Source organism: Lithobates pipiens, unplaced genomic scaffold (assembly GCF_037356315.1).
Source record: "Lithobates pipiens isolate NorthernLeopardFrog02 unplaced genomic scaffold, aLitPip1_a1.2 Scaffold_13, whole genome shotgun sequence".
Classification (NCBI taxonomy): Eukaryota; Metazoa; Chordata; class Amphibia; order Anura; family Ranidae; genus Lithobates; species Lithobates pipiens.
Window position 1 is genome coordinate 181,669,114 of NW_027507718.1, and position 17,161 is coordinate 181,686,274.

A 17,161-nucleotide genomic window follows, 5' to 3' on the forward strand; every position below is an offset into this window, starting at 1 on the left:
GACCGCATGCCAGGGCCAATTGCAGAGGTCTTGAAAAAGAAGAATCAACACTGCAAATATTTAGCAATATTTAGCATAGCATAAACAAAATGTAATTGTCAATATAAGCCGCAAACATATTTTTTTAAAGGTCAGCAGCTATAAGTACTGTAGCTGCTGACTTTTAATAATGAAACTTACCTGTCCAGGGACCCTGTGATTTTGACCCCCCCCCCCAAGCCAATTCGTCCACCAGCTCAGATGAAGGCGCCACCATTCCAACTAAGGGAAACCAGCAGTGGAGCCTCCAGGCAAAAGTCGTGTGGAGCTTTGTGAATGGCCAACTCGTCTTCTAGGACACACACAGGACCCAGAAGGCAGCAGGGGTGAAGGAGGAGGACTTGCTGCAGAAGAGGACATGACTTTCTATGCCGAGCTAGGACGGAAATACACTTAGTACTTCTAAAAAAGATATAGCAACCAGCTGTTTACATCACATGGCGGCCGTGATTGGACACGGCCGTCATGTGATCAGGAGGGCCAATCACAGAGCCATCCTGCCGATCCGAGATGCGCCGTGTCCGGGTGACACGAGCACATCGGGATCGCGCCGCTGCGCGGGCACGTGCCCGCGATCCCCCTCCTTCTGAAGGACGTTCCTGAACGTCCTATCAGAAGTAGAGAGCTCCCACCCAGCCGTATATGTACATTGGCCGGGTGGGAAGTGGTTAAAGTAACATCTGACAAAAAGATCAAAAAACACAGAAGCAGCAGACTTTGTGAAAATTAATATTTGTGTGATTCTCAATATTTTTGGCCACGGCTCTATGCATATAAAGAGAACAGACCCAAACCAAACCCTCTATAGAGACTGAAACAGACCTACAAGCTTCTTATTCAAATTGTAATTGTTACCTATTAAATAACAAACAAAGGAAAGCTGCATTAAACCAATATGAAAAATTTGGGTTTTTAAATTAGGGTCAACAAAAGGCAATTAAAGCGGGACTGTACTGGGGAAAAAAATATTAAAAGCCAGCAGCTATAAATACTACAGCTGCTGACTTTTAATAAATGGACACTCACCTGTCCCGGGGTCCAGCGATGCCGGCAGCCGAGGCCGATCGATCGCTCGGCCCTCGGCTGCTGCCGCCACCATTCTAGGTGAGGGAATCAGGAAGTGAAGCGAATCGGCTTCACTTCCCGGTTCCCTACTGCGCATGCGCGAGTCGCGCAGCGCAATAGGAATTGTCCGCGCTGTCTCTGGGACCTGTGTGTATCCCAGCAGACAGTGCGGCAGGACAGGAAGAGGCATAGACTCCCACGGGAGTCTATGCCTGGAAGTGGGTGTAAATACTTGTCTTTGACAGGTATCTGCACCCCCCTCCCCCCTGAAAGGTGCCAATTGTGACACCGGAGGAGGGGAGGGTTCCGATCAGCGGAAGTTCCACTTTAGGGTGGAACCCCGCTTTAAGTCCTTTCATGTTGAAAAAAACATCTATATGATATGATGCTTGTTTTCTTTTTTACTGAAAAAATTCAAATGCTTTGTTTTATTGTATGATTGGCCAAGTCTTATGCCCTGTACACACGGTCGGAAATTCCGATGGAAAAAGTCTGATCGGATTATGTTGTCAGAAAATCCGATCGTGTGTGGGCTCTATCGGACTTTTTCTGTCAGATTTTCCGACGCACAAAGTTTGAGAGCAGGATCTAAAATTTTCCGACAACAAAATCCGATCGCATTGATTCCGATCGTGTGTAAACAATTCCGACGGACAAAGTGGCACGCATGCTCAGAATAAACTAAGAGATAAAAGCTATTGGCTACTGGCCCGTTTATAGTCCCGACGTACGTGCTTGACGTCACCTCGTTCAGAGCGATCAGATTTTCCGACAACTTTGTGCGACCGTGTGTATGCAAGATAAGTTTCGGCCAAAATCCGTCGTAAAAAATCCGATGGATTTTGTGGTTGGAATGCCCGACCGTGTGTATGGGGCATAAGAGAAGATCTTATCTAACTAGCTTCTGCATATTGCCAAAGCAAACAAAGACAGGGCGGTAACTCACTGCGCATTATTTTTCAAACGATATCTGGCAATCTATGGTCTGCCTGAATGAAGAAATTGCTCATAGATATGAGATGACAATGTCACACTCCAGGCTTTTTTTGTGAAATCTAGTAATGATCCAATGTCTATGGAGCAAGCCACACCAACCCTGAATGAGCATTGTTGGGGGACAAACTGATAATATTCTGTAGATTAGAAAACCTTGTATAATTTTCTACATGAGAATGAAATGAAATGAGAATGAAGGCCCACATTCTAGCAGTGCTAGCAGTAAAAGGTAGGGGGCTTACGGGCATAGCTGGGAACATTTTGGGTCTGCCCTGGAGAATCGGGCTTTTGAGCCTACCTGCCAAGTCACCAGGCTCAGCCTCTGGTTCAGCCACTGTAACTGCATCTCCACAACCCTGTGCCTCCTCACCCACATAGTCACACTCTGTTTATGTGCAGCCTTATTCACTCTCTCTCCTATTACACAACATTTCATCTCCTCAGTCCTGCTATGTGATTTACTAAACATTGCACAATCTTTCCAGTCCCACTGCCCCCTCCTCTGATCATTCTATCCCCTCTCCTGTCCCATACTGCTCGACTCTCTCAGCCCCATTAAAGTGATCCACATCATTCTGCACAATCTCCCACCACTTGTCCCTGGAGTTGAGTTCAGTCGTCACTACAAGTTACTCAACCCTGAACACCTTTTCTGGTCCTCTGCCAAATGGAATTCTTTTGTCACTTTCACAGCCTTGCACAACTTTAATTCTTCTGCCCCATACATCACCACGATACAATGTTTTTCTCTTCTGTCTTACTAGCCTCCAACTGCTCTTCACCATGCGACTGTCACTTCCACTACTTCCTTTCATCAGCTCCCCACATCACTGTGATACATTCTATCTTTCCTAGGTTTTAAGGGCTTGCTGCAGTTTCTCCTATACCTCTAAATAGCTAACCGTGGCAGATCTCTTTCAGAGGGCACTAGAGCAGCAGCTGCCAGGCATTCTGAAGGCGATATTGGAGTAAAGTTCTGCTTTAGGTTGGCCATAGATGGATCAAAATTAGTCTGGTTTAGCAGGGGCCAGACAAATTTCAGTCCGTTCCTTTTCAAAAGCAGTTGATCGAAGAACCGATTGCTCTCACACAGGCTTTTTGCTTCGATCAGCACTGCAGTCAATCGGCTGCAGCTCTGGTCAGTATATTCTGACGGCGGATGAGAGTTCACCCATCCAGCTCAATTAATTATTTTTTGTATTTTTAAAAACCTGCTGGCTGATTTAAAAAAACCTGATATGTGTTTAGCCAGTTATAGAGCTTGGCTACATTTGTTCTCCATTCTCCCACTGTATATAGGAACCTACCTAACCACCCTTTATTGCTCACTCCCAAGATGGACTATGGCCTATGGCAGGGATAGGCAATTAGCGGACCTCCAGCTGTTGCAAAACTACAAGTCCCATCATGCCTCTGGGTATCATGCTTGAGGCTGTCAGAGTCTTGCTATGCCTCATGGGACTTGTAGTTCTGCAACAGCTGGAGGTCCAGTAATTGCATATCCCTGGCCTATGGGATGAGTATGGTGCATAGATCAGTACACATGACTGCAACTAGCATCCACTACTCATTCCAAACGAGGGGAAAAATGAGAGGTTCATGAACCCACAGAGGAAGTTACTAGGAGGCAGGAACACACAGTAGGAAACCATTTGATGAAAAATAGATTGTGGGACCATTAGGTAATGGATGTTGTGACAGTGCATGGCCCTGCCACTATGTGAGTTTAGGTAATAGTTGGAAAAATGACACAGATTTGTTTGGTGAGCAGAGAAAACTGTGTTCTAAGTTCTGCCTTTGGTAGTCCCGCTGGCTTGAATGCTAAAGCTTCCTCTGCTCTTACCTTCCAGGGAGCATGGATCTTGCCACATTATACCTGCTGCTTGGGTAGTTTGTGAGTGTGCGCCTCAGACAAGAGTCCCACAGTGGTTTATATATATTCTTTATTCACTACACACGGCAGAAACCAGTGGGTCTGTAGAGGAGTGTAGTAGGAGTGACCCAGCCAGTTCAGGCAACCAATGAAAAGTTTTTTTTACCATTTGGGTGTCTGGGAGATTGATGCAAATGATGCGAACCGGTGGATCCCCTGGAAGTCCAGCCATTACCATTAGGCATCTGACTGTTTATTTGGGGGTCAAAGCTATTTGGTAAGAGGCTGTGTATGATAACTGCTGGTGGAGGACTTCTCTGGTTTACGTCATACTTTTGGAATGAATGAATGAATGAATGAATGAATGAAATACTTATATAGCGCGCAATGCGAACTGAATCGCCTCTAGGCGCTGTGGCGAGCTTTGATCATCTGCTAAAAGAGGAAGGTCTTGAGTTTTTTCCTAAAAGCCAGGTGATTTTCTTCCAGGCGGATGTTGATTGGTAGAGCATTCCATAGCAGAGGCCCTTGGACAGCGAATCTCCGATCACCCTTGGATTTATACCGGGCTTTGGGCACGAGGAGGAGGTTTTTGTTGGCTGATCGAAGACTGCGGTTTGGTGTGTAATGATTTATTTTCTCCATTAGGTATTGCGGAGCTTCTCTATGCACGCATTTGTGGGTGAGGCAAAGGGTCTTGAACGTGATCCGATTTTTTACGGTTAGCCAATGTAAGCTCCTCAGTGAAGGAGAAATGGATTCCCAGGGTTTTTTTCCTGTTATCAGCCTTGCCGCCGTGTTTTGGATCAGTTGTAATCGCGCAAGTTGATATTGTGGTAATCCTATGTAAAGCGAGTTTGCGTAGTCCAGTCCTGAATTAATGATTGTTCCAACTACCACTGCTTTGTCATTCCTTGGGATAAAAGGGATGAGTCTGCGAAGCATGCGCAGTAGATGGTGAGATCGACTGACTACAGATCCTATTTGCGCATCCATTGACATTTGTGCGTCTAAAATAACCCCGAGACTCTTCGCTTTGGTCTTTGGGGAGATAGTCTGCCCAAAGACGGTTGGTGGAGACCAGGAGGTTTTGGTTGCGGGCTTATGATTTGGGTGTAAGATAAGAAGCTCTGTCTTTGATTGGTTCAGCTGGAGGGAGTTGGTGGTCATCCAGTCCTCTATTGATTTGAGGCAGTTTTCAAGTTGTTGTTGGTGATCTTTTTTTCCATTGATCCGGAAATAAAGTTGTGTGTCGTCAGCGTAAGAGTGGAAGCAGAGATCTGAGCATCTGATGATTTGAAGGAGTGGGCGAATGTAAATGTTGAAGAGAACGGGTGACAATGGAGAGCCTTGAGGGACTCCGCAGGTGACTGCCCGAGTTTCGGAGAGGAATTTTCCTAGTTTCACTGTCTGTGACCGATTTCCTAGGAAGGACGCGAACCAATGGAGATCTATGTCTTGGACTCCGGCTACTTCTGTGAGGCGGACGAGTAGAGTATTGTGATCTACTGTATCAAACGCTGCACTTAGGTCTAGCAGTACGAGGAGACACGGCTCTCCGTCATCTGCTGCTTCGAGGGCGTCATCCCAAATCTTGAGGAGAGCTGTTTCTGTTCCATGACCCGGGCGGAAGCCTGATTGCAGCGGGTCCAGGAGTTTGTGAGTATCCAGGTGAAGTTGTAGCTGATGTACTACAACTTTCTCCATGATCTTAGAAATGGTGTTGAGGCTTGTAATCGGCCTACGGTTGTTTGGATCCTGAGGGTCCAGGTTTGGTTTCTTGAGTAGAGGTTTGACAATGCCTTGTTTGAGGATGCTGGGAACAATCCCTTCGTGGAATGATCGGTTTATGAGGTGGGTTATGGTTGGAGCCACGATGTCGGAGCATTCTTTCAGTAGTTTTGTGGGGATGATGTCAATAGGTGAGGTACTGTCACGCAGTTTATTAATGATGTTTTTTGCGGTGTCTACGGTAATTGGGGATAGTGAAAATTTTGGCGGTTGCGGTATGTTGGTGCGGACATCCTCTTTATGTTTTTGCTGGCTGAGGTTGGATGTTTTCTTCTGACAAATTGTTTCCCTGATGGTTTTGACTTTATCGATGAAAAAATCTGACAGTTTGTCACAGTAATCCTGGGATTCGCTTTCTGGGGGTTCTAGGCACACCGGATTCATTGATTGATTAACCAGTTTAAACAGTTCCCGTGGTTGGTTTGCGGCCGTTGAGATTGTATATGAGAAGTGGTCCTTTTTGGCTTTGAAGATTGCTTTCCGATAATTCTCTGTCAGACCTTTGTAGTTAAATAGGTTTTCCTCGGTGGGATTTCTTCTCCATGTTCTTTCCGCTCTTCTGCGTTCTTGCTTTAGTACGGAGAGGGAGCTATTAAACCATCCAGCATTTTTCTTCCTGATGAGAGCCCTGCGTTTTGGTGCTACCGAGTCTGCTGATTGCAGTAATGCCTTGTTCAGGGAGTTGAGTGTTTCCTCCGTAGAGTGGTTTAAGGTTATTGTAGATATTTTTTTGGACAGAGTGGTTTTGAAGGCTTCGGAGTACAGTTTTTTATGGGATCTGGTCCAGTGCGTTGTTACAGGTTTCCGTTTTGCGTTGGTGATGTTGGTAGCGATTTTGAATTTGATGGCGTGGTGATCCGTCCATGGCAGAGTTATGTTGTCGAGTATGTTGACGTCGATGTTCTGTTTGAAAATGAGGTCCAGGGTGTGTCCTGACCCATGCGTGGGAGTCTTTATCAGTTGCTGTAGACCCAGTTCTTCTAGTTGATTGATGCAGGCAGTCGCGATGGGGTCTTTAGGCTCGTTTGCCCAAAGGTTGAAATCTCTGAGTGCCAGCCTTTCAGGCTGATTATGGTTTTGTCACCCATTGGCCACCCTAATGCCGCGTACACATGACCGCACTTTCCAAGGGACTAGGTCCGACGGTCTTTCCGACTGACTTTCAGAATGAACGGACTTGGCCACACACAATCACACCAAAGTCCGACGTATTCGAACATGATGACGTACGACCGAACTAGAATAAAGTTCATAGCCAGTAGCCCTAGCCCTCCATACTCTGCTAAAATTAGCATTGGTTTTCATCCATCGGACTAGCATACACACGGATTTCTCGATAGGAACTGGGTCTGGCGGAGTTCCAGCGAAAACATTTGAAACATGTTCTATGTCTAAAGTCCGTCAGATTTTTGGACAGCAAAGGTTCGATGGAGCCCACACACGATCGAATTGTCCGACGGATTCGCTCTGTCTGACTTTTGCTGTCGAAAAGTCTGGTCGTGTGTAGAGGATTGTTAATGGACTCATATGAGATCTTTTGAATGTTTGCACATTTTAGAATCATTTTGGTGTAAATTTTTATTTATTTATATATATTTTTAGATTTTGATTATATGTTATGCTTAGAGCTGCACTTGATTACCTGAATTGTTCCTAATTTGTTGCCTGCAAATTGTGCTAGCTGCTTTGTTGTTTTTTTCCCCTAAGCACAGGTATTATATGGTACTCTTTCATCCTGGATCAGAGCTTGGATATTGAAGATTCCAAAGAGTCTTGGGTGGGATAGAACCTTCAATCCTGTGTCCAGGTTTTCCTGGAGTTCTACAGGTTTTTGTGCATCCAGCTGCACATACTTGTTATAAACCAGGTCTGGTGAGAAACACAGCCAGTGCGTAAGGATAGAGGTGTGTGCCAGCCAGGAGAGGTGACCTTCTAGGGAGACACGACTCCATGTTGGAGAAGACCTAGAGAGCTGAGTCAACTAGTGTATATTTTGTTATAAACCAGGTCTGGGGAGAACTCAGGGCAGTTGCTGCCATGCAGAAACACAACCAGTGCGTAAGGATAGAGGTGTGTGCCAGCCAGGAGAGGTCACCTACTAGGGAGACACGACTCCATGTTGGAGAAGACCTAGAGAGCTGAGTCAACTAGAGTCCAGGAGGGGGATCTGTAAGGGCCGGTTCACACTGCGAGCCGCGGCGAGGCGTCTCCGACTTCCTCGCCGCGACTTGCAGGGGGGGTCAGCGGCGACTTGCAGAGGACTTCTGCATAGAAGTCAATGCAAGTCGCCCCCGAAGTCGCCCCGAAGTAGTACAGGAACCTTTTTTCTGAGTCGGAGCGACTCGAGTCGCTCCTCTCAGAACGGTTCCATAGCACTGTATGGGGGCGACTTGCGGGAGCGAGGCGAGGCGAGCCGTGTCGCCTCGCCTCGCGTCGCAGTCTGAACCGGCCCTAAGTCTCGAGTGGGAGAGCCTGGGGTCCTGTGAGACCTTATCCACAGGCCAGGAGTGGGCATGTACAGTGATGTGCTGTGGTTAAAAGGCTAAATGAGCCTGAGGAACCCATAGTCTGGGTGACCAGTGTGAAGAGCAGAGGTACTGCTGAAGGGAGAGCCAGGTGGCTCGGTATATTCTGTTACGGTTCTGCTGTGTGAAACTGAAACTCCTGCGTGGGCGAATTTGTGTTACGACTTTCTTTTCCTTTTAATAAAAGTGGGCTGCCGTGCGCGCAAATTGAAATGTTGGACTGACTGACTTAAAAAAAAAAAAAGCTCACATTGAGCCTAATCACCACATATCACAATTTAGTTTTCCTTTTTTATTATTATTTGTTCTGTTGTCACTTTAACAGCTTAGTCAACGTTGGTATATAAAAGTAAAGCCTGTTTTTTTTTTTGTTCTTTTTTTTGCTTAAAAATGTTTTCAGTAGCAGGACAGCCGACCCCATCTGCAAACCCATTGTTACCAATTACATGCTACAAAAAGCTGACAGCGCCTGCTCGCATGTAACAAAGAACTCTCATAGACTATAGGCATTTACAAAAGTGTGTTGGAATGCCCAAATGACAGTGAGAGATGTGTTAAACACACACCATTGTTTTGCTCACTGTGTCTATATAGCTATGTGGTCTGTCTTGTAGGATATACACTGAGGCTTTGAGCTTGCTATCTTGATGATCTAAAAACACGCCAGTAAACGATTGTATGCCACTTGCTGCTGCTAGCAGTGCTTCTCATGACACCTTATAACAATGTATCCTTCTGTGCACATCTTTTTGTTACTGACACATATTTGAAGGAGACATTTAAAAAATGAAGAAGCTGGGCTGAACAGGGACTAAATCCAATCAGATCCAAACGCTTGAGTAGGGTTGCCAAACCTGAACACTTTAGCTGTGCACAGTAAAAAAAAAAATGTTTGGGTATACACTATAGCAGGAATATGCAATTAGCAGATCTCCAGCTGTTACAGAACTACAAATCCCATGATGCATAGCAAGACTCCGACAGCCATAAGCATGACACCCAGAGGCAGAGGAATGATGGGACTTGTAGTTTTGCAACAGCTGGAAGTCCGCTAATTGCAGATCCCTGCACTATAGGATTGTAACAGATATGGGACTCCTTTGGACACTCCAAAGAGAATAATAATGTGGTGCACATAGTAGAAAGAGAAAAGTGTGACCTGACCTGTCCACAGTAAAAGGCGTCCGTCCCTGGCTATATGAAATTGACACAAAAGAAAAGAATGGGACTTTAAATGAGGCTTATTGCTGCAAAAATGAGTGTATGGAATAAATATATGATAAAAGCTTTATTGTATCAAAGGCAATTCCGTGGTCTAGAAATGCATGATAATGTTTTCAAAACATAAACATAACCATATACAAAGGCTGACATATTGGTAAAAATATACCATGAACACATACACTGAATACAATGATGATACATAAATCTACATACCCTGTTTCCCCAAAAATAAGACCTAGCGTGATTTTCGATGATGGCTGCAATATAAGCCCTACCCCCAAAATAAGCCCTAGTTAAAGTCCTTGTAGGTCTTATTTTCAAAGGAGTAGGGCTTATTTTCGGGGAAACAGGGGGGTGAGGCTTATATTGTAGCCATCACCGACAATCACGCTAGGTTTTATTTTCGGGGGAAACAGGGTATACATAGATGAGTACATGCTGTATAAAAGCCGACCTGTCTTGGCATCACATGAATAAAAAAACTCTACGCGTTTCGTGAATCACGTTCACTCATCGGGAGTATGGATGCAAAAATTCATTCTCTGTAAGTACAGAAAAATCTGATATATAAATATAATAAACCCTTCATAAAAATGAGGGAGGGAAAACGTTCTGAACAATACAAAATATAGTGCCCATTCACCCTCCTGTCAAGCCCTGTTCCGAGCTACATTCCTGTCTGAATAATGTGACCGGGTTTCAGGTGGACTGAAACCTGGACACATGACTCAAAACCCAGGCCGTCCAGGTGAATCCCAGAGGGGTAACAACCCTATGCTTGAGTTGCATACACATACTTAAAGGATTGCAAAACACGTCAGAAATGCGCATCAAAGCGTGCAAAAAAAAAACAACGCTTCCAAATTGCCTGCAAAAAGCTCAGCTCAGGATAAGGGTAGGTGCACATAAGCCTGCATTATAAAATGCAGTCATCTCCAGTAGGGAGCAATGTGATGTGCGTTTTAGCGCCTTGCATGGCTTACTTCTCTTTTTTTCTTTACTCTATTTGTGTATCACCTAGTGACACTTCATTCACGTTACTGCATAGAAGTGTGGTATGTTGCACTTCTTTGCATTAACATGTGGTGTCATCCAGTGTAATGCTGCAATTATCTGCACTACAAAGCCCTGCACATCACAGAAATGCTAGGGTGTGAACGGGGCATAAAGAAAGCGATTATCCAAGTAGTGACCTGCGTCTATCCACTGCAGAAAAACCCAGGTCACTGTACACAGGCTATAGTCACAGTAAAATGTTGTGTTTTACAATGCAGGTTAGTGCAACATTCACATATTTTTTTTATTTTACATTTTCCAGCTTGAAATGATTATGACATTTTTATTATTATTTATTCATGTCACTGCACAGCAGTGTGGTTACATGTGCTGTGCTTATTTCTGGGGTTGCTAAGCTGTCAGCAAACCCACAGCTGGTCCCCATTTTTCTCCTTCTTCTCTGTACAGCACTCCTGGGATAGACCTGATTATTTCTGATTGGTCAGACCCATCACAGTGAACATTCTGGTCTGTCCCAGAAGCGCTGCATGGAGAAAAGTGGGGATTTAAAATTCACAGACTGCTGGACCAGTTGCGTGAGTGCTGACAGCTCAGCAACATCAGAGGTAAGTACAGAGGGTACCTAGGGGGTGAGGAGGTTGTCCAGTATTCACCTTTTACATTTTTATTTTACTTTTTACCCTATTACATTTTTTTTTTTTTTTTACCCTTTTACATTTTTTTTTTTTTTTACCCTATTACATTTTTATTTATTTTTTTACCCTATTACATTTTTTTTCTTTTTTGCCCTATAAAAATTTTTTTACCCTGTTACATTTTTTTTTTTTTTTTTTACCCTATTACATTATATTTTTTTAGTTTTGGATGTGGAATTAGAGAGGGAGGGAGAGGGATTAGAACACCTGTCAGTTTGTATTGTTGCCTGTGCCCCTGTTAAGCCTAGTACACATGGGCCCAATGTCAGGTGGCATCGGTAAGTTCAATAGAAAAAGGCCAACATTCGACCTGTGTGTAGTGCATCTGATTGGATAGAAGCCGGCTCCCAATCAGCGCTCTCAGCCAATGGAGGAAAACGCTGCTCGGTGTGTTCTGGGGGGAGTCCCACTGTCAGAACACAATAGGACAGCAGAAGTGATCGCTGTACTAACAGTGGCTCACCTTGAGGCCCCATTCACACTACCGCAACTTCAAAGTCGCGTGATTTTTGCCACGATTTTACAGCGATTTCAGGGAGACTTGAGGTCTATGAACCCGAACTCGCATCAAAGTCGGACCAAAGTAGTGCAGGGACTACTTTGAAGTTGGCACGACTGGAAGTCGTACTAATATCAATGGCAGTCATTGGAAATCACGGGGAAGGACTTGTCATGTGACTTTGCAGTCCCAAATCATAGGACACGTCGTACAAGTGTGACGGGGCCTAAGGGAGAGTCACCCTCTCAGGTTTACCATTATCAACAAAGATGAAAGTAAAAAGCAAAAAATAATTTTTGGGTTGCCCCCAGAAAAGTAATAGAGGGGAAATCTTCCAGTAGGGACACTAGTTCTGGTCACCCTGGTGACACCCCAGGATTCCCTCACTTTGGAAGGACGTCCTCTCACCAGAGGCGTACTTAGGTTCTCCAGCTCCCTTGGTGAGAATCTGTATCGCACCCCCCCCCCCCCCCGTTCATTAAAGAGTTAATTTCAGTTGTTTGTTTTTTTACATCAATTTCCTTTCATTTTTAATTGTCTGAATATCCATTAAAGATAATGCTTAGGCTATACAGTCCCTTTTCAATGGTTTGGACTTTAGAAAAAAGATATTGCATATAAACATAGTAGTCAGATGAGATTTAGGATAAACACGTGGTATCACATTCAGAAGAAATATAAAACCTTATAAACCTTAATAGGTTTTATATATATTTTTCTAATATAACTCATTTTACATGTTTAAAGGTGCTAAATATAATTAAAAAAAATAATCTAGATTCATATTATGCTTATGCTTCATATTGTGCTTGGCTATCTAAAATTTCAAAGTGACCTCATATCAGAAGCGGTCCCTGGTGTGCGATAGGAAGGGAACAGGGTCATGTGATTATTACACAAGGTCATGTGATTATTACAATGCATCACACTATTCAACTTTTTCTTTTTTTCATTTTGCAGCCTTTTGCAATGTCACAAACTGACATATCATTCCTGATTATGCCCCGCCGTACACGGTGTTGTAGTGCGCCAAAAACAGTATAGTAATAAAGAACATCCTACTTGTTTTCACTTCAGTGGTGTGAACGGCACACACAGCAAATTGCCCCATCTACCCGCTACACATCACAGCTCAATGCTGGGTGGTGAGAATGGGCTTGGTTGGCACTATTGCTTGTGTGGGTGCCTCTCTGCATGCTCTTGCACATAGGACAGCCCATTCATTTTAATGCACTCCACTACATGTGAAAAACACAGAAAAGAAGTCCCGCCACTTTTCTAAAAACATTCTGCATAGAACCGCATTCTGCTGTAGCACCATTCAGTTTAGGATGTGCCATTTTTTTTTTACTTGTGGGGTATATTGTTACTGGGGAGGGGGGTTGTTCTTGGGGGGGGTCTATTGTTATTGGTGTAGGGTTGCCACCTGTCCAGGATTCACCCGGACAGTTCGGGTTTGGAATCATGTGTTCGGGTTTCAGACCGCCTGAAACCCGGACACATTATATAGACTGGACTATGGCTTCCCAGCAGGGTTGCTGGCTGCAGTTGTCTAAGCTGAGATTGTCTATTACACTCTTTCACACTGCCCAAAGCCAGCACTAACAATTCCCCCCCTCCCCCCCAAACACACACAGATGGGAGAGGAGAGAGGGCTCGACCTGCACCTCTTCCCCCCTCCCCTACCCCTCTGTTTCTTCCCACACTCCAATCCCTGGCGCTGTGCCTCAGAAAAGGAAAGTTGGGTCCGGAAATTTGAATCCAGCAGCCTCAGATACATCTGGATTAGAGATGCTGACTGCCAAGGGGTGAGTGAGCTCACCATCCATCCCTGTCTGTGACCGAAGTCTCCCCTCTTCTCTCACCTGCTTCTGAGTGAGTACACTAAGGTAAATCAGGGTTTTCAGAGCAACCTTTACATCAGAGTTCCCCTTTACACCAGAGGCCAGTATTTCCCCTTATATCAGGGTTCCCAGAGGATGTGGGAATTATGTTAGGGTCCTCAGAGTTCTCCCTTACATCAGAGTCTGCAGAGTCCCTCCTTACTTTGAAAGGGAGCTCTGCAAGTTCAGATGTAAAAGGGGAACTCTGTGGACTCTGATGTAAAGGGGGACTCTTGTTATTAACTTCATATGATTAGAAATGTTATTTAATAGCAAAATATATGTATAGTTTACACTATATAAAAAAAATAAAAAATCATGCGCTGCTAAAGTGTTCGGGTTTGACTTGAAGAAAAGGTGGCAACCCTATATTGGTGGGGGAATTCTTTTTTACTTGTGGGGTATCTTGATAGGTCCTCTGTTGCTAGTGGGGGATCTATTGTTGTGGGGGTCTGTTGTTTCTGGTGTGTCTATTGTTGTGGGGGGGTCTGGTGTGTCTATTGTTGTGGGGGGGGGTCTGGTGTGTCTATTGTTGTGGGGGGGTCTGGTGTGTCTATTGTTGTGTGTGGGGGGGGGGGGTCTGGTGTGTCTATTGTTGTGTGTGGGGGGGTCTGGTGTGTCTATTGTTGTGGGGGGGTCTGGTGTGTCTATTGTTGTGGGGGGGGTCTGGTGTGTCTATTGTTGTGTGTGGGGGGGGGGGGGGGTCTGGTGTGTCTATTGTTGTGTGTGGGGGGGTCTGGTGTGTCTATTGTTGTGGGGGGGTCTGGTGTGTCTATTGTTGTGGGGGGGGGTCTGGTGTGTCTATTGTTGTGGGGGGGGGGGGTCTGGTGTGTCTATTGTTGTGGGGGGGTCTGGTGTGTCTATTGTTGTGGGGGGGGGGTCTGGTGTGTCTATTGTTGTGGGGGGGGGTCTGGTGGGTCTATTGTTGGGGGGAACTATTTTTTCACATGTGAGAAGGCAGGGGAAGGGTGTATTTAGGATAAGACACAAAGAGGGTTATTTACTAAAACTGGAGTGCAAAATCTGGTTTTACTTGTGGGGTATATTGTTACTGGGGAGGGGGGTTGTTCCTTGGGGGGGGTCTATTGTTACTGGTGGGGGAATTCTTTTTTACTTGTGGGGTATATTGTTACTGGGGAGGGTGGTTGTTCTTGGGGGGTCTATTGTTACTGGTGGGGTTTTTTTTACTTGTGGGGTATATTGTTACTGGGGGGTTGGGGGCTTGTTCTTGGGGGGTCTATTGTTACTGGTGGGGGGGCTTCTTTTTTACTTGTGGGGTATATTGATAGGTCCTCTGTTGCTAGTGGGGGATCTATTGTTGTGGGGGTCTGTTGTTTCTGGTGTGTCTATTGTTGTGGGGTGGGTCTGATGTGTCTATTGTTGGGGGGATCTATTTTCTCACACATGAGAAGGCAGGGGAAGGGTGTATTTAGGATAAGACACAAAGGGGGTTATTTACTAAAACTGGAGAGTGCAACTCTGCCTAGAAACCAATCAGATTCCAGGTCTTATTGTGAAAGCTTAGTTGAAGAGGCTGAAGGTAGAATGTGATTGGCTGGCAGCACGTTTTAGTATCCCTAGCCTTGCATCCTCATCAGTCCTGTGTAGAGCAGGAAAAGAGACAAGCCCAGGGAGGGAGCGGGCTGTCCTTTCCAGGAGACCTGCTTAGTCACTGACAAGGGGCAGGAAAAACTCCTCAATTTCTTCCCAAATAAGTCGAAAAATCCTGCAAATTTTTACCGGGGGGTCCGCCCTGTGCCCACTCAACGTCACCGCCCGGCCCCGCCCAAGGCACGCCCCCTCGTGCCATGACCTCACCCAAGACATTCCACCGTAGAAGTCATTGAGCCGACTTGTATCCTCCATTCATGTAACATTGCCTGGCTCAGCACACCGCTACTCACAGCTCACTGACTGCCTGCTCCATCCCCGGGACACCACTCCATCCTAACCCCGAGCACTGTGCGTTACGCTCTTCACAATGGCAGGACTCAACTCCCTGGAAGCGGTGAAGAGGAAGATCCAGGCTCTGCAGCAACAGGCCGACGATGCTGAGGACAGAGCGCAGAGTTTCCAGAGGGACCTGGATACAGAACGGGATATGCGGGGGAAAGTGAGGCGCAGCTACTCCACACTATACGGCCTTTGTCTCCTCTCCATTCTGTCCTATCACTACTATCGTATTACTACTACTACTGAGCGCTGCTTCTGCTCCCTCCACTCCTCTCCTATCTGTACTCCTCTCCGATCTCATCCTGGACACTCTCTGCCTGGGTTAGCTCCTTTTATCATCGGCACACACCTTCCAATCTCTCCTGGAACGTCAGCAATCTCATTGTACGATCTCCTCCTTTTTACATCTACCAACACATTGCATGCTTACACTAGATCCTTCTATTACATACATTTGGTAGATGGATACTTATTATCATGTATATGATGAGCCTTAGGTCTACCAACAGTTATGTAGTAGGACCTACCTGATTGGGTAGGTCCTTATATTACATAGATTTGGTGGATTGTATATGATGAGCCTTAGATCTACCAACAACTATGTAGTAGAGAGACATACCTTATTGAATACAGATTGATTGGGTAGGTCCTTATATTACATAGATTTGCCTTAGATCTACTAACTAATGTAGTAGAAGGACCTACCTCATTGGATATGGATTGATAGGATAAGTCCTTATATTACATTTGGTGGATTGTATACATAGATTATTATGTATATGATGAACCTTAGAGCTACCAACAGCTATGTAGTAGAAGGACCTACCTCATTGGATACAGATTACCCTTCTATGACATAGTTTTGGTAGATCTAAAGCATTCTGCCTGCGATCCCTAAATGCTGTGGAAAAAAAAAAAAACGACAAATCGCAAATGTTTAGCTGCCATTCATTTTTAGATCTACCAACAATTATGTAGTAAAAGTATCTACATGATTGAATATTGATTGGGTAGGACTTTATATTACATATTGGTAGATCTAAAGGTTGATTGTATAAAGATATTCTCATGAATACGACAAGCCTAAGGTTGGCCATACATTATGCAATTTTCTTGTACAACTTTTTATTTTTAGATTTACCAAAACCATATAATAGGAGGTCAAACCTGAACACTTTTACGTTGTATGCAATCAGGCAGGCCCTTGTACTACATAGTTGAAGGTAAATCTAAAGAATAAAGTATAAATAAGAAAATTTGTATGGTGTATGGCCAGCTTTAGGGCTACTAACTATGTAGTACAGAGGCCTGCCTGATTGGATACAGATCGTTTGGATAGGTCCTTTTTTATATTACATAGTTTTGGTAGATCTAAGGCTCCATTCACATTGTGATTGTGGGCAGAATCGCAGTGATTCTGTCCGCAGTCCCAAAACGCTGGGCAAAAAATGACAAATCGTACAACACTTGTTCAGGTACTATTGATTTACGTATAAACCGTGCTAAGTGTTGTGCGATTTTGTAATTTCTTTTTTTTTTTTTTTTTGTACAGCGTTTTGGGATTTGCGGGCAGAATCGCAGCGATTGTGACTGGAGCCTTA

At 44.8% G+C, this 17,161-nt stretch overlaps 1 protein-coding gene across 4 annotated transcripts in view; it reads left to right on the top strand.

Moving 5' to 3' along the window:
• TPM4 (tropomyosin 4) overlaps positions 1 to 17,161 on the top strand; it is a 106,001-nt gene that overhangs the window by 44,895 nt on the left and 43,945 nt on the right. Inside the window, exon 1 of one of the 4 annotated variants that reach the window (XM_077475952.1) lies at positions 15,417 to 15,720. The exons of 2 other annotated variants lie outside the window; for them this stretch is intronic. In XM_077475952.1, coding sequence (XP_077332078.1) covers positions 15,589 to 15,720 — 132 coding nt within the window. In that variant the 5' untranslated portion in view covers positions 15,417 to 15,588. Of the gene's footprint in view, positions 1 to 15,416; positions 15,721 to 17,161 lie in introns of those variants that run through there. One more of the 4 variants, XM_077475951.1, reaches the window with a different exon arrangement.